Source organism: Bidens hawaiensis, unplaced genomic scaffold (assembly GCF_021521415.1).
Source record: "Bidens hawaiensis isolate Kalapana, Puna unplaced genomic scaffold, B.hawaiensis_p1.1 tig00001087_1, whole genome shotgun sequence".
Classification (NCBI taxonomy): Eukaryota; Viridiplantae; Streptophyta; class Magnoliopsida; order Asterales; family Asteraceae; genus Bidens; species Bidens hawaiensis.
Window position 1 is genome coordinate 4508633 of NW_027491062.1, and position 25838 is coordinate 4534470.

A 25838-nucleotide genomic window follows, 5' to 3' on the forward strand; every position below is an offset into this window, starting at 1 on the left:
ATACGTACTTAATCAATCAATCTAACTATTTACATTTAATTAACAAGACAATTAATCAAAGACGATGCTGAAGAAATTAGCTAATTACCATGATCGTCGAGTACGAAAAGAGAATGAACGATGATTAAAAGCTAGAGATTTATGATTTGAGTTGATTAAAAATATTACAAACATTTATAGAGAAATGTAAAAATGGTAATTTATTTCTGTCAATATAAATCGTCTTTTTTTTTCTTTTTATAATATGGAAACGTAAAATTAAGATATAAATACATACATAAGATTATTAAGAGATAACTATGTATTTTTTAAAAAACTAAACGGGTTCTTAATTTAACACATTAACAACACATCAAATATATATATATAGTTAAAGCATTAATTCAATGCATATATATCAAATGATGTGTTCTTAATGTGTTGAATTAAGAACCCGTTTAGGTTATCAAAAAAATACGTAGTTATCTCTTAATAATCTTTATGTATGTATTTATCTCTTAATTTTACGTTTCCATATTACAAAAAAGAAAAAAAAATACGGTTTATATTGACAGAAATCAGTTTAATTACCTATTTTACATTTCTCTATAAATGTTTGTACTTTTTTTTATCAACTCAAATCATAAATATTAATCGTCGTTCATTCTCTTTTCGTACTCGACGATCATGGTAATTAGCTAATTTCTTCAGCATCTTTTTTGATTAATTGTCTTGTTAATTAAATGTAAATAGTTAGATTGATTGATTAAGAACGATTGTAACCGCAAAATCCGAGTAATTAGTAGGCTACAATATTCAACACACACGTACTTAATTAACAAATACTTTAAAAGCATTGAAATAATAATAATAATAATAATAATAATAATAATAATAAAATAAAACAAAAAATAGACTGGCCGGTGATTGAACCTGCGCCCAGGCCAGCTCACTGTTGAACACATACGCACCCAAACCAGTTGAGTTAGGCTCGTTATAGACTTATACAACTCAATTTGATTATAATCCTAACTTCTTCAATCGATCGATTCGCTTGATGTTTGTTTAATTAACATTAGGGTTAATGATCATGGATTATAAATGACCTAAATGCATATAATAATTACCAGTTAGGGTTGCGAATTGATGGTGATTGGCCTTCATTACTCCACGGCTCGTTCTTGATCTTGATAAAGGACTTGGACGGACTGTTAAGTGAAATTGTGTTAGGGCTATTATTACTGATGTATCAACGAACTAGAAACTCCAAATAATTACCTTGTATGTTAACGAATTGAAGCCAACCGAAGGAAACAAGGCCGACGGCCACGATGCTTGCGAACAGACACGTTAGAGCACTCCTACGAGCGATTAGGGTTAGGGTTATTTGTCGTGGGGTTGAGGATATGCTGTGGACCAATTTAATTGAATTATTATTATGTATTTATAAGGTTTTGAAGATCCGATTAGGTTGGTTTGTATTTAACGAATTTGGCTATAAATTGGTTGTTGTTTACCATGTTTAAAGAGTCGGTTAGGCTAAATATGGCAGTAATGATTCGATGATTGATTCAATTACGAAAATTGTGGTTCAAGATAGCTAAATGGGTTCGGGTATACGAATTGGGTGTGATAAACGGGTATGGGTCATGGATACGGGTAATCAGTTTTTGGTTAAAGAAAATCAATTTTCAGTTTTTAAGTCAAAAATCATACATTTATTTGAAAGAGGCGAACAGGGTTTTTGATAATAATAATAATAATAATAATAATAATAATAGTTTAGGATTATGGATTCGAATAATATAGAGCAGACATTCGAAGAAGGTAAGCTTTATCGATATGTAAACAATTTAATCGTTGCTCATCTTCGACACAACAATCTCACTCAGGTATCCTATCATATTATCTTGTTCATTAGATTCGTAAAGTTTTCAAATTTCATTTCAATTCTCATGTTCAATTGCTTAATTGGTTGATTAGTTACTAGATATTAAGTTGATTAGCTTAAAAAATTTTAGTTGGGGTTTCGGGGTAACTCTTTTGGTTATTTAAATTTGATTATTTTGACACTAAGTGGTTAGGGAATTATATTGAGAATTAGTTGTGTGTTTTATAGGCGGCGAGTGCGGTTGCTTCGGCTACAATGACGCCGCTTACGGTTGAAGCTTCTCCTAACAAGCTTCTTGAGCTGGTTGCCAAGGTTTGTTTTCTAATGGTTTTTATTATCTTGATTAAAATTAAATAAGGAGATACACGGGTTGTGTAGCAAGGCGGAAATTGGTCATACGAGCCCTATGACTTTTTAATTGGTCACGTACTCACGTTAGTCATTTCTGTGTTAGGGTGCCACGTCATACGGGTTGTATGACGTTGTCAGAGATCACATCAGTCATTTCTTTGTCAGTTAAACGAATCATACTGGTTGTATGATTTGGCCCTCATATGACCCATATGACCATTTTCGCCTTATCATATGGAGTATGACTTTCATATGGCCCGTTATCATACAACCTGTATGATCATTTTTGCCTTATCATACATCAAATATGGCTTTCATATGGCCGGTTTGATCACGTTTCGGCGTATTATAAGGCCATATGCGACCAATTATGTTCTATCATACAGCCCGCATGATTTTCATATGGCTCATTTGATCAAGTTTCAGCCTATCATAAGGCCATATGTGGCCATTTTCGCCTTACCATACGGCGCGTATGACTTTCATATGCCCCGTCCGATCAAAATACAGCCCGTGTTTCTCCTTACCATACGGCCCGTAATGGCTCGTTTAATCATGTTATGCCCTATCATAAGGCCGTGTGTGACCATTTTTGCCTTATAATACGGTCCGTATGACTTTCATATGGCCCGCTTGATCACGCGTCGCACTATCATACAGCCCGAATGACCCTTTTCATTTTATCATACGGCATTTGCAACTTTCATATGGCCCGTCTGTACATGTTTCACCCTATCATATGGCCTTTATGACCATATGGTTTGTAATCTTATATGACACGTCAGTGATATCGGGATAGCATGTTAGTGGGGTATGTTTAGCTCTGCCCAATTAAATATAATTTATGGGTCTGAAAAGTAAACAGGGTCTTGCAGTGGAAAAAGACGAACCAGGGAGGGGACTATCTACATCTGCATTGTTTGATTCATACACAACATTGCCAACAACATATGGCTCGATACCAGCTCCTCGTGTGGTTTCTGTCGATTTTAGGTAATCAGTTTCTTAATTCCACTATTTTTCATGTGGGCATATGCTGATTATGGAGGTGTCAGACAACGCGTTATGAAAGCGATTATTTGTTAAACAAATGCCTAATTCTTAACAGTGTTGCACATGATGCAAAAGGCTCATCAAAAACTTTCCCAAAACACGAAACCAAACATGTTTCAGAACACAAGGTATGCACTATGCATCCATTTGAACTTTATATTGTTTGAAATCGGCTCATGTTAATACTTCTATTTGGTGTTTTGTCATTTAGAATGCAGTAAGATGTGCAAGATTTAGTCCTGATGGAAGGTTTCTTGCATCGGGCAGTGCAGATAATTCAATTAAACTGTTTGAGGTAATTTTTTAAATGCATTATTTATCTATTTTTAAATACATAGGTTTAGAAAATGTTCAGCCCATTTGACCCGTTTGATTTATAACAATTTTTGAATTTACTAGTTTGACCCGCTATAGATAAAGCCGGTATCATGTGCAGGTAGGAAAACTCAAGCAGATGCTGCTGCCAGAGGGAAAGGATGGTCCTGTGAGACCCGTCATGAGGACATATTATGACCATCTACAAGTAAGTCTTTGTTGATGCAAAAAAAATGCATTTTTGTTTCAAATCAATATGATTTGTTCTCCAAAACACTGAACTTTTGTTGAATCACTTGCATTAAGAGGTGACAAAATGGACGGGTTGGGTAACGGGTCAAAATGCGTTCGGGTCAAAACAAGTACTTTTTTGATATTGTACATTACTGCTAATGCTAATATGATTACTAAAGTGAAATTATTATAATAAAATACAAATTTTGAAATAAATCAGTAAATTATTCAGAAAGTTTTAGGCGACTTTCAACCTGTTTGACTTGTTTATTTTCACTATTTGACCCATTTTAACTAAAATATACAACTTGAATGTACATGTTACCTTATACTAATAATATTCTTATACTGCTGCAGCCAGTAAATGACGTGGATTTCCATCCTCAAAATCCTATTTTGATATCTGGGGCCAAAGATAACGCAATAAAGTATAATGCTAAATCCTTAATCACTTAATTAATGTAAGCACACACCGGCAACTTGTTATTTTAATATTATCAAAATGCAGGTTTTTTGACTTTTCTAAGACCACTGCAAAGAGAGCATCCAGGGTTATCCAGGTTTGTATGTTATTTTAGTTGAGTTCATTACAAACGTATTGAGATTTCTTTATAAAGATTCTTGATGTTGAATGTTACAGGATACTCACAATGTTCGGTCTTTATCTTTTCATCCTTCTGGAGATTTTCTTCTAGCGGGAACCGATCATCATGTTCCACATTTGTATGATGTCAATACTTTCCAGTGTTACCTCTCCGCTAATGTACAAGAAATTGGTGTTAATAGTGCAATAAATCAGGTATTAATTGTTTTTATATCTTTTACACGAATAGTCCCTGTGGTTTGCTCATATTACGCTTTTGGTCCTAACTTTCAGAAATTACATCTTTAGTCCAATAGTTTGCCAAAATGTAACAAATTTGGTCCTTGAAATGGATGTACTATAACTTTTGCTTAAGTGGTTGTGAAATGACTAAAATACCCTTAAGTTTAAAAAGGAAAAAGAAAGTAGAATTTGGCTCATTCATAAGTACTTGGGTCGAATTATAACTGATGACATGTTGGCCCGAAGATACATTTCCTAATCATCTGTGTATTTGGTGATGCAGGTGAGATATTCATGTACAGGTGGCATGTATGTAACGGCCTCGAAAGATGGGACTATTAGAATATGGGACGGGGTGACTAGCAATGTTGTTCGGTCCATACTTGGTGCACATGGATCAGGTGAAGCCACTAGTGCAAGTTTTGCCAAAGATCAAAGGTACACATTGCTTTTGTCATTTTCCAATTAGAGGTGGAAAATGGACTGGTTATGTTATTAGCATAATGGGTTAAAACGGGTGATTACTGTTCATTTCGTTTAAAAGCATTGACTTCTAAGTTTCCGTTTTAGATATGTTCTCTCGTGTGGAAAGGATTCTTCCGTGAAACTGTGGGAAGTTGGAACCGGGAGATTAGTCAAACATTATCTTGGAGCCACACACACACAATTACGTTGCCAGGTATATTAATTATTTAACGAACATTAATAAGTATAATTTAAAAAAAAACAAGTTTGTGGTCACATAACAAACATTTACTTGGCATCTTCCACAGGCGATCTTTAACGATACAGAAGAATTTGTATTATGTGTTGATGAACCTAGTAACGAGGTTAGATGCAGTTAAATACATTTGGTATGTTGGTTTGTTTTGAACGCTTTTAACTGATGTTACTTCAACTTGTTGATACACAGATTGTCATATGGGATTCTCTGAGTGCAGAAAAAGTGGCTAGATGGCCATCTAACCATGCGGGTACGCCCAGGTGGCTCGAACACTCACCAACTGAGGCAGCATTCGTGTCATGTGGTACCGATCGGTCAATAAGATTTTGGAAGGAAACTCCTTAGTGGCATAGAAATCTAGGATGCATTTTGATGTTGAATCTGTTTGTAACATTATAATGATAAGAAATGAAAGAGATCTTAACTGTTTTGATCGGTTCGACTCTATGGGATAGCAACTTTCAAAATGATGTTGAGTGATTTTTCAAGATAGTGATTTTCAATAACTAAATTAATTTGTGTTATGTTTATTATATATTATTATATTTGTTGATTATCACCCGCCATATGCTACCAACTATGGGTGCATGAAACAGAAAAAACAATCCATAACCCGAAACCAAACAAAAATTGACTGTTTATACTTTCGTAAAAAATCAAACTTTCTTTTCGATTTCGGTTTTGCATGTACTGAAAACCAAACCAAAAATTTATGAATTTCATTTTTTATTTTGAGTTTCAAATAGCATGTACAAATTTAATAATTAGTGTAACCCTAATATTTTAGTACAAATGTAAATGGTCTATTATTATATGATTAACAAAAAGACTTAGGCATAATATCATTGTTTTGGCCCTTTGGACCAATCTTTTTCAACTTAAATATTCAAGACCGAAGTCAAACGGTTTTCAAAAACTCAAAAATCAAATTTTCGGATTTTGGTTCGATTTGAGCCTTAACCGACTCATGCACGCCTATAAATACCAATAGAGTTTATTATGGTTGTCAAGTTAATGTTTACCATAAACAACAATCTACATAGTTGATCATTAGTTGATAATAAACATAACTATAATTGATAAAAAATAATGGTCATTATCATCCAGATTTCCAAATAGCAACCTCCATGAATCCATCTTCAGTAGCACAAGCTCTAAACATACCAGTTGTATTAAAAGGCGTGGTTACTTCACCTTTAGCAGACACACCGATCAAACCAGTGGTTCCTTTTGGTGCAACCTGGTCCACAATGTACGCAGCCGCTTCTTTCAGACCTAACCCTTTGTACTCCATGACTGCAGCCACATCTCTAGCCACCGTCTCACGGATTATGGCTTCGCCTATGCCAGTTGCAGAGATGGCACACAATTTGTTGGCATATGTCCCTGCACCAACGAGGGGTGTGTCCCCAATCCTTCCAGCCATTTTGTTCACCAAACCACCGGTTGAAGTTGCAGCCGCTAGGTTTCCTAGACTGTCTACTGCCACACACCCAACTGTGCCGAGTTTGCTGTCCCCATCTCGCTCTTCGGGTTTTATAGGTTGTGAATAATCTTGCTACAAAAAAATATAAAAACCACAATTATAAATATATAAATAAACTTAATAATGGAGATTGAAAAAATACTCACTGGCCAAGCTCGAGCTCTTTTAAGTTAAATGAGCCGATCTCAAGCTTAGGTGGGCTTGGCTCGACTCATATATACCCCTAGGGCCTAGGTCAACCCATAACACTTTATGACCAGTTTTCTCTTTCAATTTTTTATTATTGTTTAAGTACTGTTAAGAAAATAATAATTTTTTTTTCATAAAAGGAATTACAGTAAAACCTCTATAGATTAATAATGTTAGGACCGAGATATTTTATTAATTTAGCAAGATATTATCATATCGATAAATTAATAATTTATTAATTTATTAATTTAAAGAGGTTTTACGTATACCTTTAAATCTCCAAGTGCAATGTACATTCACAAATTAATTGAATTTGTCAACTTCATTGCTTTTGAACAAGTAAAAAGTTAGTTCACGGTACCAAAAAATAAATTACAAAAACAAGTTTCAAGGCACATTTCTTCTCCATGTACATTAATCATGGTTATAAATTGATCACTATAAAATGTCCATTGAAAATTTTTTAATATGACATCAACTATGGTTCCTAAACTAAAAGGTGTTCAAAAATCAACCATGACTTATCAATAACGAAAACTGTTATATCACCAAGGATGCAGTCAACAAGATTTGGTGCAATGGGATTTCAACAAAAAACAAGTGACTATAGATCCATTTTTTACTAGACAAATCTTAGAATTTGTAATCTTTTAGTAATTATTAATTTATAGTTTTGTTGGGACTAATATATATAAATTGGGATTTCAAAAAAGTTATTATCTTATTATTTTATCGATTGGGGTCCAATTTTGCACCGGTCCCAAGTTGGAGCTATAAATTATTAATTTTATCGAGGATATTAATTTATCGAGTATTAATTTATAGTGGTTTTACTGTAGAAGGTTTTATACATTGAAAAGACACTTATGACCACTTTCAACTCATTTCTTTTAAACTATTCTTTTTATTTTACCCATTTGACCTATAAGAGTATAAATACAAATGGAATCGACCCGTTTACAAGAAAACGGGTCAAGATTCCAACCTCTAAAGGTAAAAATTTCCGATATGAATTAGTGATATTTTATTTGAACTTGAACTCACAAAAAAAGCATACCTGAACTCGGTTCGCTTCTTTTGCTTGCTTTAGTCTGTCAATGTTTTCTGGAGTGATGAAATGACTTTTATCCATGGTTTCAAGCCCCTAAACAATATAAATGTAGAAGCATTCAGAACAGAAAACACATTCCAATAAATGAATATTATAAACACAAAGATACATAAAATAATGTTTTAAAAATCTGTATGATGAATCAAACAAGAATGTGTAGCTTGCTTGTTGTCTTGCAAAGGCTTCAGCTCCATCAAATGCAAGATAAACATGTGGAGTTTTCTCCATGATCCGTCTTGCCAAAGAGACGGGATTGACAACTGTGCTGACACCAGACACTGCACCAGATTTTTTTGTACTTCCATCCATGATGCACGCTTCCATTTCAACAGTCCCATTGGCGGTCAAAACAGACCCTTTTACCAGCATTGAAGTGTGGGCAGTTTTCTAGCTCACGTACCTACAGTTAGTGCAATGGTTAACTGGAAATTAGTAGTGTTAACACCATAACTCACCATGTTCAAACCATACATGTGAATAAGTGAATTACGAAAAAAAGTTAACAAGCTAAGAAAATAACTGGAAAAGAAAGTGCACAATTACAATCATCAGGGACACTGGTAATATCTTCATCAATAGTTTCCGAATTTGCCCTCATTATAATGTTTGTTGGTGATATTAGTGTTATCAAAACATTTTGGAAGTTCGGATTGACTGAAAGTCGATTGCCTTAGCTAAAAGTTTCTGAAGCTTGCATCTGATCTATTTGATCAGGCGCAACTGATTAATCAGCAGTAACTGGTGTTAGTACGGACGGCCAAATATCAGCAGTAACAAAGTTACTAATGATAAGAAAAATGTTGGAAACCGATTACGAAAATCAACTACCAACTGTTTTAACCGTCAAATTGGCACACTGTTTCAAAAAATCATTGTGTCGTTTCAGTAAAACACTATGATGGTTCGAAACCTATAGAATGCAAATCTTTGGTCTATTTCCAGTAGAGTTGCAGAACATAAACATACATACTACTTTTTGATTTTTCTAAATTATCAGATTTTGATTTCATGTGTCAATCGAAATACTACAATCTAAAAGTGATCACACTACTTAAAATGATCATCCATCTAATAACAAACTATATAACCTATAATAAGTCATGAACATAACTTTCAACGACACAGATCAGGGGAAAGAAAATTAAATAAATCATTGAATACTTTCAGAGCCCGAGGAACCAAGGATTTATATTTAGTAGAAGGTGGTCCACAGTGACTCGCAGAGCCCGAGGAACCAAGGATTGATATTTAGTAGAATAGGCTTTGCGATCCAAAAGGGGATAGCGGCGCAGCTTGTTGATCGCTTACCCATTATCCAGATGTAATTTGGTTTGTGGTAAATGTTAATCATAATAAAAAAAAATATGTGTTCATTCGTCACAATTAACGCATCAAAACAAGCTAGGAAAGTTAACGCACAATTAACTGTGGGAATCAAGTAGTGTAATTATGTAATTACATTGTAGTGTAATTACACTACAGTATAGTTACACTATGTTGTATATATAATTACAATAATTGATTCTCACAGTTAGCACGTTAATTTAATTTGTATTTGATCCAAACCTATATATCAATTACGATTGACATCAAATCGTCATGTCTTGTACATATACTAATACTCATCAAATTAAATTGTGCATTTTAATCTAAAAGTGATGACACTCACGTGCATCAATCATCTTCACATCAAGATCAAGCATGGTAAAAAGTTAACAACGGATCATAAAAACGAAATGAACAGTAATCACACGAACAATTGACAATATGATAATAAACTGATTGATAAATGAATAATAAATACCACGAGTTCAACGACATCTAAGGGCGGGCGTTTGGCATTAAGAGCGGACACGCCGATCTGAAGGATACGACGGAGAGCAGCTTCTCGAGGCTCACGGCGTTCTGCCGGAATATCCACCGGAATGTCGCCGGCTCCGCCGTGCAAAGCAATCGCCCATCCCATAACTCCCGTGACGTCCAAAAACTCTTCACTGATTGGTTTGTTTAGTTTCAGTGCATGCTTCGTTGATTATTAATTCTTGAAAAATTGGATATTAATATTCCCAACTATCAAATATTGGCCAATAATAATCCTAACAAACAATGTGACCGGTAATAATCCCAAATATCAGTTTTGTTACCAATAACAATCCCAGTTAAATAAAGCAGTTAACTCCGTTAATTATTGATAACATGACGCATGACGTGGCATGTGACTGTTAAACATGGTGGTTATTGTTCAAATTGGGTTGAGCCTGAAACTTCTGGACGAGTTGAAAAATATAAATACAAATTACCGGGCTAATTTCTTTGAGAGAATTGAAAGATACATAACGATTAGAAGAGCTGGCTGTAGAAACGAACTAGCTTAATTTTCTTTGAGATGATATTAGAATTTGATCTGTATATTTAAGATCTAAAATAAAATGAAAAATTACACCTCACCCGCCAAGTAATCACCACGTCACGCGCCATGTCATCAATAATTAACGGAGTTAACTGTTTTATTTAACTGGGATTGTTATTGGTAACAAAATTGATAGTTGGGATTATTACCGGTCACATTGTTAGTTGGGATTATTATTGGCCAATAGTTGATAGTTGGGATTATTAATATTCAATTTTCCTTAATTCTTTAATATTATTCGTTTTATAGTCCCGATCGTAATTTATGGGTCACTTTTTTAAACTACATTTTACAAGACACAATAAAATTATGCTACTTATTATAAAAGTACCAGACGGGAGATCACGCGATGCAGCGGTTGTTTGAACCTGTTAATCACGTAACAAATATAAATGTTTATGGTTCTGTTAAAACCTAGAAATCGTTTAAACCGGTCATTGGTTTGACTTCTTTTTTCTTTTTCCTTTTTTACTTTCGATTTGTTGGTCGGTTTCAAAATTTTCAAAACGTAGTGAACGGTTGGTTCGCGGTTTATAATGGCAACCGGCCATATGAAACCAAACCAGACTGTAAATGTTGAATGCATTTTAATGTTTTTTATTATTAATTATTAGATATGTTTTGTAATATATATTATATATAGTTAAATTTAAGTTGAACATAATCTTTTTATTACAAATAACTTGGCTATACAACTTCAAATTAACCTAATTGCAGTATGATTCATTTTGTGATCTTTGTGATCTCAAGTATCATAGTATGTTGGTGTTTAGTTAAAATTGATGGTACATTTAAATTAATAATTATTTTAAACTAAATTTATTATTAAAGTTTAAACTGTAAAACCAAACTTGAACCAGCCCGTTAGTAACGATTCGGTTTCAACTTTCAATGGTTGAGTTTGGTTTTAGACGACAAAAAAAATCAGTATTAACGGTTGGACTCATAAGTTTAACTTAAAAACCATCAAAACCGACACTGAACACCCATACGTAACATATTAATTTATTTAAAATGAAAAAATTATAACAATATCATATCCAAATTAAAGATAATAAAATGCTCGTTTTTATGGTGTAATTTTTTTATAAAAATATTAACGTTTGAAAAGGCTATAGTCATTTAAAAATAATGGGTGAGAAGTTAGTTTACAACTTAAATTAAAAACATAATATGGTTAAGGATAAGGGAACAAACTTGTAAGTTGAATGGATTGTGTTTAAAAGACAAGTTTACCCTTACTCACAAATGTACCTCATGCTTTAAGTGTTGTAAATTACCTAAAAATAGATGTCTTAATTTGCCCTTGTTTGGTGTATTATATATGGTATAGATAGTATAATATAATTACGTTAATTATAAATGTTATAGCGAAATTTAGGGGTGTGCATAAAACTGAAAAATCAAATCGAATTAGAAACCGACAGTTTGGTTTCAATTATTAAAAACTGTAATATTGGTTTTGATTTGATTTTGTGTTTTGTGAAGAACCGAAAGACTGAAAGTAACCGAATAAATGCCCGAACCAAGAAAACAGTAATAACTGAGCCGAACCAAAATATAACCATTAAAAGATAATGTTGTTAACTATGTCTTTAGGAGCTAATCTCATTAATATATTATAACTTAACGGCCGCCCACGCAATGCTAGCGGGAACACAGACTGTTGATAATGGTTTGGTTAACTTTTAACGGTATTATTTAAATTTACAAAAGTTAGTTAAAGTTAAGGGAACAGTATTATAACTATGTTTAAAGAATTAAAGTTTACATGATTCATATTTTCAAATTGACTATTTTGCACTTCTTAACATGCTATGTAAGTTATACCATTTATTAGTTAAATTATAATTTACTTAAAATCTAAGTGTTATGATTTCCCTATAAGTTGTAATATATAGCATAGACTATAGATTGTTTGTGTTGATTGGTGAAATAGGTTAACTTTTATCATCATGAATTTGACAGCTTGTTTCAACTATTGTCTATAAATTAGTTTTTGTTTTTAATTTACTCATTAATGCTGTAGACTTGTAGATGGAAACATCAAGTGGCAACACTTCGGTGTTTAACGTTGACGAACAAAATGTTGAGGGACCAGTCATTAATATTGGAGAGGAGACAAATGAAAAATCATAAGGTGCCGATAATAATTTAGCTTGAGTAGAAAAATTGAAAAAACTGAATTGAACCGAAACCAAATGGTTTTGAAAAATAAAATGGTTTTGAAAAATAAAAAACCAAAAGTTTCTTTTTCGGTTTGGTTTTAGTCCAAAACCATATCGTGCACAACCCTAGAGTAATTTTGTTACGCAGTTCATTTTTGTTGAAGCGTAACTACGAAAATGCCAAGGTGTCACAACTTAAACATATGTATTATTACTTGGTTTTCCTGAATTATCCGATTTAGATTCCGACTGCCATTATAATACTTCATTCTAACACTAGTTACACGGTTAAGTGGATCATCCAGAAAATTACAAACTAGATAACCTACACTCCTTGGTTGTCTTATGGAATCTGAACTAAGTTGTATGCTTAACATAGTATGAAACTATGATTACACTCAAGTCAATCATCTACACAATAAGATCATAGATAAAAGTTGAGAACAGGTCATGAAAGTGAAATTAACATAGAAAAAATGTTTCGAACAATAATTACGCAACTTATAAGTAATGAGAATTTGATATGATAAGAGGTTACCACAAATTCAACAACATCTAAGACGGAGTATTTGGCATTGAGAGCGGTCACACCAATCTGAAGGATACTATGGATGGCGGCTTCTCGAGGCTCACGACGTTCGGCTAGTATATCGACCGGAATAAAGCTATCGCCCATCCCATTGTTGCCAACCCCGGGACCTCCAAAGTGTCCAAAGCCTCTCCCCTCTTTATATTGTCTTTTCTGGATTATTAAATTAATTGTATGATTAATCGTTAGTTATATATTAAGTCAAGTCTTTGAAAAAAGTATAATCTATATATTTTGTAATTATATAATTCAAGAAGTAAGTGTGAAACATACAATCAATTTGTTGATTGTTTTTTTATGGATATTTAAGAATCAATTTGTTGATGAGTAAGTATATAGTATTTCTGGTATAACTAACAGTAATTACATGATCATTATTTTATGATCTCCCAACAAATACATTGATTTTATTTATAGCTATGCTATTGGTGAGACTTTGTTGGGTATGATTGAATGATATATATATTAGACTGTGCATAGTGGGACGTTTTCCCTCTTCAAAGTGCCGGGAACACCGCCCTCTGGGGCACTTTGGAGGGAGGAGGGGGCGCTTCCTATAAAGCGCCAGAAGAGGGAAAGAGGTGAAAGGTGATCGGTGGGCTTGTTTGTTTGTTTGTTTTATGAAAATTAATAATATAACAATAATGAGGTAATGATTTGAATGACTCCATCCACTACACCTCTTTTAGCTAAAAAAAACTCCTATAATGAAATGGCGCAAAACGACTTCATAGGGGCTCCATCCACTACATATATCACAAAACGACTCCGTAGGGGCTCTATATGGTCTTACAAGAATGATCTATAAATTAAAGTAAAAGAGACAAGGAGATCTCGACCATATATTAAAATACGACCTGATAACTAAAATGATTCATTTATCTTCTAACTATTTGATTGTTCTTATTTAAAATTATCTCATGTTATCTTGCAGAGAAATCATAATAATGAACATAATGTGGACTAATAAGCCCATTAGAGTTAAGTTTAGAGTTAGTCAAAATTTCTTTATATATTCGTATGGATTTTAGTTGTTTGAGCTGTATACAGGGATGAGCAAAATCGGTAGTGGTATCGATTGCTATCGATTTGGTACCGTCAGTTCCGAATCGGTACCAAAGTTTTAAGTTTCAGGATCGGTATCGGTACCGGTATTTCCTGATTTTTTACCTTCGGTACCGGTATAATCCCGGTACCGTCCCGGAACCGGTACCGAACCGAATATTCCGGTACCGGTACCGGTACCAAGAATTAGTAATTTTCAGGATCAGGTATTTTCGGTTTCGGTATCGATACGGTACGGTACCGTGCTCATCCCTATGCCTATATATGCATGGCCCTCAAGAACCACACTTGTGTATTATTCATTACATTAGTGGAACCTTAGATCATGGTCTTCAACTATGTGTGTCGTCTGGTTATTGTTGGAAGTAATTTCGGACTCAAGTCACAAGTTGGTGAACTTGAGGGACCAATGTTGACAAGCTGGTCATAGTTGGTTATATTCCTAATTACGTTATGTTTCCTAATTGTATTGTACTTATAATAAGAATGTCTTGGCTAGCAAGTTAGGTTAGTCTATATAAACAGGTGTATGGTTAGACATTAGAGGGTGTGGTGTGAGATGTAACCGAGTTAAGGGTTCATCCAAGAGGCACACACGAGATGTAACCGAGTTAGGGTTCATCTAAAGTGGAGTTAGTGTAACCGAGTTAGGGTTCATCAAGAGTCAAACCGAGTTAGGATTTGAGGGTTTGTAATAAGTTTTTAGAGTGATATTTTCTGATTAATATAAACGCGAGTTATTCGTTTAGTTTGTGTGTTGATTATCGATGCGGGACTTGAATTGGTATCAGAGCCAAGTTCAAGAAATCGATAAGGAGACCGAAACTCAAGACATCAATCAAAGTCGTGATTAATACGGAGGGTTTGGTCAAGTCGTGATCAGAGTTGCAGCCAAGTTCAAACGTGTTTTGATCGAAAAATTGAGGCGAGGTCGGTGATCGAGACAAGGGTCAACGACGGGTTGAGACTTGGTGACTGGTTCTTTCGTGCCCGACGGAAGCGATAGAAAGAACAAAAGGGTTCTGTTAATCAGGTTGATCGAAATCCTTTGCAAGTCGTGGACAGGTGTTCATAGTTCTTTCTGGTTCTCTATTTTGCGATAAACAAGAAAGAAAAAGAGGGTATCGTAAAGTGGTGTTTGAGGATTTAAATAACACCTTTGGTTGAATTTATTTTCTGGGAAGAATTTGAAGAAAAAAAAGTCAAAAACAAAAGAAATATATGTTGTCTAGTTTTTGGTTCACGAGGAATTCAGGAAGGAAGAATAGAAAAAGGTGTTTCAATTTTCTTTCTTTTGGTTCAACAGTTTGGGCTTTCTTTTATCGGTTAAAAACCAAGGGTTTGATAATTATTTTTTGGTTTTTAATTTTGGTTGAAAAAGACGGTTCAATTTAGGGTTCGTATTTTATTGGGTTAAACGAGTTAGGTTTTAACCAAGGTTTGATTTATTTTGTGAGCAAGCGAGTTCGAATTCGAAAAGAGGTTCGGGACTGATTAGGCTGAGTAGTTTGTTCCAACGAAGTGGAGCAAAGTGGGTTGTGCGAGGCAACCACGGGACATCAATCTGAGCGATTCAGATTGCGTGAAAAACGGATCACCTGTGAGAGGTGTGAAATTTACCTGAGCGATTTGGGGTGGCATAGTGTGATACCGGTGTTTACCTGAGTGACTCGGGTGGTGCGTTGTGATACCGGTGAAGAAAAAATTGACAATCTGTGACAGATTGATCAGAAATTGAGTCGGTTGTGTGAAGCAATCTAGTTTGTAAGATTTTGATTTGAACGATGTGCTCGTGTTTTGGTTCGGGAACTTAAGAAGATCAAGAAGAATGATGTTCGCTCAATTAGATGACCGGGATTGCAGCCAAAGGAGTGGTTATGCGTGTTCATACGACCGAGAGAATGGTTGGGGACAAGGTCACAGAGGTAGTCGAGTTCGGGGGAGCCGAAGAACACATCTATGGATCAAGAAAAGTTCCGGGGAGATCAAGGCCAAGATGGTTGGGAAAACCAATAAGATCAAGTTCATGGGTCAAATCTGAAGAATCACCTATTTCGAGTCAGAAATTAGGGAGTGATTGTTGGAAGTAATTTCGGACTCAAGTCACAAGTCGGTGAACTTGAGGGACCAATGTTGACAAGCTGGTCATAGTTGGTTATATTTCCTAATTACGTTATGTTTTCTAATTGTATTGTACTTATAATAGGAATGTCTTGGCTAGCAAGTTAGGTTAGTCTATATAAACAGATGTATGGTTAGACATTAGAGGGTGTGGTGTGAGATGTAACCGAGTTTAGGGGTTCATCCAAGAGGCACACACGAGATGTAACCGAGTTAGGGTTCATCTAGAGTGGAGTTAGTGTAACCGAGTTAGGGTTCATCAAGAGTCTAACCGAGTTAGGGTTTGAGGGTTTGTAATCAGTTTTTAGAGTGATATTGTCTGATTAATATAAACGCGAGTTATTCGTTTAGTTTGTGTGTTGATTATCGATACGGGACTTGAGTTATTATATAATCGCTTATTTAGACTGACGTGCGGGTTAACACCTGTCGTTCCATTTTTGGGTATTGAATGTTCTTGATTGATAATGTGTTATCTTTGTCTTCCAAATGCTTGGCTATTGTTTCTCGCTCCAGTGCTGAAGCTAAACAGTAAACACTATGAAGTTGCTAAAGTTTTTGCTGAAACATGTTGGATACGCAATCTTCTACTTGAGCTACATTATTCTTTGCTTTGTGCCAATTTATTTTTTTACTAACCCGATACAACATCAACAAACTAAACATATTGAGATGTCACTTTATTCGAAAAAAAAGTGGTGATCGGTTAATGATGGCCGTCGTTTGAGTCAATCAAAAACCTAATTATTATAAATAGTTAGAGCAAGTAGGGTATCGTATCACAAGGAGTATGTGGTTAATGTATTCGTGTAAACAATTCCAATATTATGAAGTAACTGGTTTTAGTGCTGATCACACAAGCAATTTTTAGTAAATATAGCGAACTAAGCAATGAACAAGTAAACGGATTTCAAACAATTAACAAAGCAAATCACACCCCGGGAATTCAAGTAAGCAACCAAACAGTATCTCATGCAACCTAACAGATTGATTATCAACGATTAACTGAAAACTGATCAACCAGACAAAACCTTAGACGCCAACAATTACTTTACACACGGCACTGGTTATCAAACAGTCCTTGCCAGTGTGACTCAGTTAAGGGTAATTGCACGTTTTATCGTATTCAATCTAACCAAACAGTTATATGACTAGTTATCTAGCAACTGGTAACAGATCGTTCAGACCAACGTAAACCTAAACCGACCGAACACACAGAAATACTAAACATCAATAATCATATATCAATCATCAATAATCAAAACATGAGTATTCTTAATCACAAGAGAAAAACTGTAAAGATTACAAACTATACATCCCAGGTGCGATTCTAGAAGATTAGCCGAGCCACGACATCATCGAATCTTCAATACGGATGATATATATCATAGATATGGTCTTGACACGAGCTAGGAAGGTGAAATCGCCTATAGGAACTACTGGAAATCGCCTCTATTCTTTAAAAACGGAGTTAGGGTTTCTTGTTGATGAAAAAGAAGTTATAAACTAAAAATCCCGTCTGCACTCCTGTCGCGGTACGCGACGGGGTCTTCTGTGGTCCGATCGCGTACCGCGATTGACCAACAAAGTCAACATTAAATAATCACTCATCGCGGTACGCGATGGGTCTTCAGCAAGCCCATCGCATACCGCGATGGGACCCTGACACACCAATTTTCACTTCTTTTCTCGTTTTGCTTGCTGGACATTCCGGATCTTCATTCCGTGTCACAACAGGTCCAACATGAGTGATTTAACGCCTGTGACCTGAAATCCAATAATACACGTATGAAGTATCGATAGTTCTAAAATAAACAGTTAAAACTAAATAATAAACGAACTAAAAAATATACAAATTAACCGACCATCAGTTAACTTCACGATCTTCATGTTCAATCAAGATCTCAATATGCTAACATCATAACCAAGGGTTTAATGTTCACACTATTTATTGATTTTCGTTCTAGTTTGAATGTGTATCTTTCTCTCGTTCAAATTGTGGGGATGTAATAAATATAATGTGTGTTATGCCCATTAGGGCCAGGTTTGGGGTCCGTAATTGTCTCTATATATTGGCATGTATTTTAGTTGCTTTGAGATATACAAAAATAATATAAATAAAAAAGAAAAAGAAAAAAAATAACGCTTGTTTGATTGCGGAAACAGTTTTAAACAAAGAACTTCGAGAACCACATAAGTACTTATACATTTTACTTTAAATGTGATACATAATTTGATTACGTACAAGTTCAAAATTTTTTTCATGGGAGTTGAAAGTTTTGAGGGTTCAGTTATCTCTCGCTATATATTAAATTTATTAGTCTGTTTGTTCATATCAGGTCAGACGTCACATAATAAAACGATAAAACAAAGTTAAGTCACAAAACATAACAAAATTACGTCGATCACAGCACACACCGAGCCAAGACACACAAGTAAAAAGTTGAACTTACCAAAATGGCAATTTACTACACATTTAAGGCACAAATGTAAAATCATAGTTGTTCAAATACACGAACGCCTGCCAACTGTTCGACCAAATGCGTTCACTTTCATTTTTAACCGGACGACTGACCACTTTCCGCAGCAGCCTCACATTCACATTCTCTCTGACTCTCAACAACAAACCCATCATCACAAGACGACCAATGGTCACCCTAATCGTGGCCACCACCATCGACCCGGCCTCTATCGGCCCAGCCTCAGCCCTCTTATCCATGCCAGGCTGGCACCCCGGCCCTGTTCTCCAGGTTAATTAATAATAATAATAATAATAATATTCAAATTCCACATATAATTATATTATAAATGATTGAGATGTATATATTTAATTTAGGGCATGGAAAGTTTTGTGAATAAACAAGTAAGGTTATTGAAGCATGATTGTTCAAATGTTAGAGAGGATTATTTAGATAAAAGGTGGGAGACTGCTACAGGTGAAGCTGTCGATGAGGTTATTTTCCTTAGCCGGCATACCGCGGCCTCGAATCGGCCCGCGCTAACCATTCATCCAATTGGTACATGTATCGTTCGTTCATTTATGTTCCTGAATATATTTATTTGAACTTTTTGGACCATTACAACTTAGTGTAGCTTTAATAACGTTTTTAGGGCCCAAGCATTGTTCTTCGCGTTATGTTAGTTAGTTTTAGTTTGGTGATGTTTGTTTACGTGCGTGAACCATTCGTTTATGCTGTTAACGAACGGACATAAAGGAAGACAAACATGCTCGTTTTCTTAACGAATGGAGTCACGAACACAAACAAGAATTGATGTTTATTTAGTGGTTCGTGTTCGATCGTTTGTTGTGTTAAAGTTACACGAATGAACATAAACATGCTTGGGATCGTATTCTTTTGGTTAGTTTACAAGTCGTAGGATCATGTCAGAACTTCCAAATAATTTAGGAACTTTAAGACCTATTAGCAAGTAGCAACCAATCATTTTTTTCTATTTTATATGTTAAATATTATTTGAGGGTAGTTTTGTCATTTATTATATGTAATCATAATATTACATATAGTAAATGGCAAAACTGCCCTCATATATATAATAATATATTTATAAAATAAATTAATAAAATGATTGGTTTTTAGGAGTTTTTGAAGTAATTTTTTTTGGGAGTTTAGAAGCAATTTAAAAGCAAGGTATTAATTATGGTGTGTTTTAGGTGTTCCTCATTTAAGAGAAGACGAGGTGCCGCCAGCTGGCGGTAAACCCGGATGGGCTGCACCTCCCAACACACGAATGGGCCCGTGGTTGCGGCTATTAAAGGTCATTGCAGAATCACATAATCTGACTCCTGAATTTGAGGTATATTTAATGTGTAACATATTAACATACAAAGTTCATGTAGATGACAAATCTTTCTTTTCTTATATTAGCATTATTGTAAATTGTGACTGATTATTTTGATTTGTTATTGGGCGTAGGTTACATTGGAGGCCACGCATCATGGACCTTTAACCGATTCTCCCACAATGTTTGTAGAAATCGGTATGCCCATTTGATCATTTTTTCTTATTCAAAATAAAGTCAATAAAACTCATTAGAACCAATAATAATATTGTTTTGAATCTTGATGTTACTATTATATCAGGCAGCACGGAAGAGTATTGGAAGAGACAGGATGCAGCACAAGCTATTGCTTTAGTTCGGTATCTCTTTGTAGCATAAGCTTAACCGTACTATAAAATAATACTCTAATAGTATATTAATCTTGTAAAGATCGTTTTATATAACCCTTTCAGCAATGATATGATATACACTAAAATAAAAATTTAAACTTTAAATATGAATTTACTTAACAAAGCAAATCCAATAATATGTTTTTTTGTTCAAATGTTGCATTGAAGTTAGTTTGGAAAGGACTAGGACTTGATGGAGGAGTTCCTATTGGAGACTGGCGCAGGTAAATGTTGTATGTAAAAATCTAGGTTATTATTGTAATTATTCTGTTATTATTATTATTATTATTAATGCTTTAAATATTGACGGTGTAGGAATAATGGGAAAAACAAAATCCTGTTAGGGCTTGGTGGTGGACACTATGTTCCAAGACATATGGATATTGTTTTGTAAGTTCACACTTTTAACCAACTTCGCTTTAACTTACTGCGTAATATTCATGCTTAAAATGTTATATGGTTGCAATGTTCATGGTGTTCAAGAAAATGTTACATCTTACCCCGCCAAGTTTGATCTTTTAGGAAAGATGATGTTTGGGTTGGCCATCTACTATCGGGTTATTCATTGCCAATGGAAGATAATGGAGAGGCGGAAGTTGGTGGAACTTGGCGGGAAGCAATCAAAGTTGCGTATGATGTTACTCAAACAGCATTCCCTGGTGGAGAAATTCTTGCTCATCTTGATCAAAAGTAAGTATTATTTTGTAAACTAATTGTTGTTTCAATATCATTATGTTGAAGGCAAGTAATGTGGGCGGGCCGGGTAACGGGTCATTTTTTGTGTAGGTCCACTTTCTTGTTCGTGTTTTTAAATACTTGCTAAATAGTTCATGCGTTAAGTTATGATTATAAAAACAATATCCTTACGCTAATAATCTGAATCTTCGAATAAGAACAAGAGGTCCTTTACAAATATGCCTGGTCGATTTTTAACCTGGTCCATTTTTATAAAAGCAATCTTCTTTTAGCTTGATTTGCTCTGTAATTGTACTTGAATGTTTAATTTTATTAATTGAAACATTTTTTATTTATTCGACTTTGGGTCTATTTTAAATGCAGGAGCTTTAAAAGTTGGCAGAAAAATGCGATATTGGGTTTCTTGAAAGAGAAGAATATAAACGTCGGCAAACCAAAGGATTTTCGCTAATTTTTCTCAGGAAGTTACATAATTTTTGTTGGTCTGCACATGTCTATTCTTTGGGTACTTTGTACCAATCATTGTTACATTACAGAATCTGGTTTTGTAACTTTGACTTTGACTAAGAATGAGAATAAGCATTACAGGTGGATATGTAATCCAAATTCGCACAACAGTTTTAAAAAACAATAAGATTACACCACACGGGTTTCCCACATTTCATGCTACAGGAACTCCAAACTTGTTGACTTTTACACCGGTCAACTTAGGACAAAAGATTGCAGATGCAGCCTAGCATTGGCAGCCATGTTAATAGACTCTTCATCTTGCTTCTCTTTTGCAGCAGCAATGGCTGCCATGTAAGCTTCTTGTGCTTCTTCCATTTTGCTCATTTCCAACTCATCCATGTCATCCTGCGTAACATCATCATACACCAAATTAGATCGAACTTAAAAAGCATAAGCTTGCAATGAATTTGAACCAATGGGGATGCTCCAGGTGGCAGATGGCCACTTAGCTTACCATTTCAGTAAGGTGACCACTATTTGGATTGACATCATATTTTTGGTCTGGAAGGGTAAAATGGTCATCTGACAAGCCTTCAAATAAAAGCGTGTATGATGACATCTCTCCTTGAAATGCATTTAAATCTTCCTGAAGCTTTCCCACCATTTTGTTGGAAGTCATTGCTTCCCACTGTAACCTTTCTACTGCTGCTTGTTTATCAGCAAGTTTAATCTGCAATAAAATCAACATATATTTGTATAAAAAATGTCTGAAATACCCTTCAATTGTGGACCTTAAACACATACCTTTAGATCGGCTAGTTGCGCTTGAGTAGACCGCAGTAAAGCATCCTTTTCTGATGCCTGTTTCTTCACTTCAATAAGCATGTTATTAACAGAACTCATTTCATTCTTTGAAGCTTCTGCAGCCTTCAAGATTTCATCTTTCTCCACCAACTGTCTCTGCAAATCCTCCACTTTCTCTCTTAATTCCACCAACTCTTCCTTTTCTTTTGTCAAAAGGGCACTTGAAGAAAACATGGAGGCACCATCGCCACCTCCATCTTGCTCATTGCCGCCTCGTTTTTTCCTGGGAATTGATTGAGCATTTCTGCCTTTCCCTTCAGTCATCTGAAAATGCTTCAAGATTATATAGGCCCACTTATTTATTAATTTACAAAGAGGTCTGCTATTCCTATGACAACCCCCAAACTCAAGAGGCCATTCGATGATAATTGTAAAACTCAAACAGCCGTTTAAAGGTAGGAAGTTATGACTGGATGCCATGACCTTCAATTGACATATCCTCAAATGGAACGTCCGTTTAAAACTAGGAGGCTATGATTCGAAGCCCTAAGCTTCAAAGTTCAAACGGTCGTTCGGCACAACCTCAAACGGCCTTTACAAAACAACAAGTTATCAACATCATTTGGAAAATCAAAGTGAGAAGAATTACCTTGTTAGAAATTGATTCTCTTAAAGGTGTTTTGGTGTAGATCATCGACCCTCTAAGAGTGTACGAACTACTTCCTTTTCGATCCTACAAAGAGAAACATGTCACATATAGAATTCAGGATTCAAATGATTAGTGGAAACAAGTTCAAGCGAACTTAGTTAATGGTTAAATCAGTGTTGTAGAACTCGCTAACCCCTAGTCGAGGGCTGTGGTATCGACTAGCAATTAACAGAGCTTAATAATATTATAATTTTATACGTAATTTTTCAAAACTATATATAAAACTTTGTATGTACATATATAAAAAGATATATATACTTTTTCAAAACAAGTATAATTTCTCAAATACTTCAAAGATTTTGACCGAAAATTTTGATTAATCGCGCCTAGTCGCAATTTTTACAACATGAGTTAAATCCAAGTATACATAAACACAAAAAAAACCCAAATTCATAAACCCTAATTAAATTGAAGTAAACCACAATCGAAACCGAAACCGAAACAAATTCCAGTAAAATCCCCAAATTCAAAGCATACATATACACAATCACAAATGTAAATATGTATATATATAGTGTATGCGAGAGAGAGAGAGAGAGAGTAATAATATACAATCAACGATTGAACAAGAGGAACGATCTGCACAAGGTCTTGTAACAAACGGCGGTCGACGTTGTTGTTGGTGGCGGAGAGATTGCGGTGGTGCGACGGCGAAGAAGGGCGGAGATCGTCGCCGGAGAGCCATGAGGTTTGTTCTCCGCCGGCAAAGGCATTATTATTGTCTTGGTCCAAATCGAAGTGCTGTTGAGATGATGACTGATGATACATTACTGGATCTTAAATTACTAATATTTGATTTGAAGTTTGAATGATGAAGAAACTAAAACAGCAAAATAATATTAATAATATTAAGAAATTGGTTTTGAAAGAGAAGAAGAGTAGAGAAAGAAGAGAAGGGTAAAGAAGGATGGAGACTTTATATCTTTTTCAAATTCAAATCTTTATTTCTTTTTTATTTATTATTGTTATTATTATAATGTTATTTTGTACATTTTAACGGTTTTAAACTTTTCATCTTTCGTAATTTTTGTATAATTATATATATATATATATATATTAGTTTTTATCACTCGTATTATGGGGTTGTTTTATATTGTTTGTTATAATATTTATTTATTTTTTGAATTTATATATTTTTTATTGTATGAAAGTTAATAATATACTTATGGTTTTATGATAAATTGTTTCACAAATAAATGAGATGTTATAACTCGGTTTAAAAGTTATATGGTTTTGATGAGACCATTTATTTTATTTACTATAAAATTGGTTTTTTTAATTATAAATAATATTTATGAAAATTAATAATATACTTATGATTTGATGAGACCCAAGACCCGTTTATTTTTTTTATTATAAAATTGGTTTTTTACTTTAAATAATATATATATATATATTAAAATAAATAAGATATTAATTTTTAGTATATCCTATTTTATATGATATTTGCATCAATAATTTGGTAAGAATAATTTTTTATTTATTGAGATTTTATAACTCGTTTAAGGAATATCTGGGTTTGGTAAGACCCATACCCATGACTTCGGGTCAAATGCATGAGAAGCCTCCATTTAAAAATCAAGCAAATCTGGTGACTCCAAAAAAAGGGGAGCGACCACATCACGACACGTAGGATTTTTATGTTTTCGTTTATATATATTATAGATAACATTTTTAAAGATTGTGTTGCATAATTGGTTGTACCACTGCATTGTGAGTTGTACATTGGTTTTGTTCTGCTTTCCAATCCCATATTTCATCTACCCCTTGACTTTAAAACTCACGTTTTTCTTTTACCGAGTGATCGTGTCAGGACTACACTTCACTTTCCTCTTTCTTATGCTTTCACCATGTTAGTATGATTTTGCAATTGATAATGTGATTCTCAACAATTGATGTGTGATTCCTTTTAATTAATGCCTTCGACTTACGTGATTATGGCATACGCCCCCGCAACGCGAGGGTCTACCAACTAGTTTTCTACAATTTGATGAAATGTTATTTTAAAGGTTAATAACTTAATATTATTGTAATATCTCTTTTGGTTTGTCTTTGTATCTAAAACTAATCCAAGTTAACTTCAAAGAATTCAAAAATGTACTAAAATTTCCTAATTAACAAACCACAGGTATGCAAATAACACTTAGCTCAAAAGAGAAAATAAATTAAATAAACAAAATTATAATTTTACCTTTAACTTACAGACAAAATATACGAGGTTTAAAAAAGGTAATAAAATGACAAGTTTAGAAGAGTTTAGTTACTTGCACTATATTCAAAAAGGATATTAAAGTTACGTAATTGGATAAATCACGGGTAATAAAATGACACTTAACAAAAAAATAATAATATACTAACTTAAACAAAGTTGATGTATTTTGAATACTAAAGTTAACTTCCAATTTAGGTAGGTACCATAATAAGGTTTCATATCATTGACGAACGAAGATCTATTAAATTAGGTACTAGTAATTTGATTT

General features: G+C 34.3%; 3 protein-coding genes and 1 pseudogene across 4 annotated transcripts; 2 read left to right on the plus strand and 2 right to left on the minus strand.

The window, feature by feature from the left end:
• Window positions 1-1078: 1078 nt before the first annotated feature.
• LOC143558943 (cleavage stimulation factor subunit 50-like) lies at window positions 1079-5968 on the plus strand. Its single transcript, XM_077047681.1, has 13 exons — window positions 1079-1871; window positions 2099-2182; window positions 3087-3214; window positions 3330-3402; window positions 3486-3569; window positions 3711-3797; window positions 4181-4251; window positions 4332-4383; window positions 4464-4622; window positions 4933-5087; window positions 5220-5328; window positions 5423-5479; window positions 5563-5968. The coding sequence occupies exons 1-13, from the start codon at window positions 1770-1772 to the stop codon at window positions 5716-5718; spliced, it is 1317 nt and encodes a 438-aa protein (XP_076903796.1). The 5' UTR covers window positions 1079-1769; the 3' UTR covers window positions 5719-5968.
• A 383-nt stretch (window positions 5969-6351) lies between these two features.
• Window positions 6352-10162, minus strand: LOC143557476 (isoaspartyl peptidase/L-asparaginase 1-like; annotated as a pseudogene). The gene is made up of 4 exons (XR_013139583.1): window positions 9964-10162; window positions 8325-8559; window positions 8106-8192; window positions 6352-6931 (listed from the first exon to the last, which is right to left on the minus strand). The product of XR_013139583.1 is annotated as an isoaspartyl peptidase/L-asparaginase 1-like (transcript).
• Window positions 10163-19072: 8910 nt separating this feature from the next.
• LOC143558954 (D-aminoacyl-tRNA deacylase-like) lies at window positions 19073-21931 on the plus strand. Its single transcript, XM_077047689.1, has 9 exons — window positions 19073-19262; window positions 19349-19529; window positions 20183-20325; window positions 20445-20508; window positions 20612-20664; window positions 20868-20923; window positions 21015-21089; window positions 21222-21389; window positions 21759-21931. Exons 1-9 carry the CDS (start codon window positions 19161-19163, stop codon window positions 21844-21846), a joined length of 930 nt encoding a protein of 309 aa, XP_076903804.1. The 5' UTR covers window positions 19073-19160; the 3' UTR covers window positions 21847-21931.
• Window positions 21932-21957: 26 nt separating this feature from the next.
• LOC143558963 (protein MICROTUBULE BINDING PROTEIN 2C-like) lies at window positions 21958-24169 on the minus strand. Its single transcript, XM_077047694.1, has 5 exons — window positions 23911-24169; window positions 23299-23382; window positions 22650-22973; window positions 22360-22575; window positions 21958-22250 (listed from the first exon to the last, which is right to left on the minus strand). The coding sequence occupies exons 1-5, from the start codon at window positions 24124-24126 to the stop codon at window positions 22098-22100; spliced, it is 993 nt and encodes a 330-aa protein (XP_076903809.1). The 5' UTR covers window positions 24127-24169; the 3' UTR covers window positions 21958-22097.
• Between the last annotated feature and the right edge of the window lie 1669 nt (window positions 24170-25838).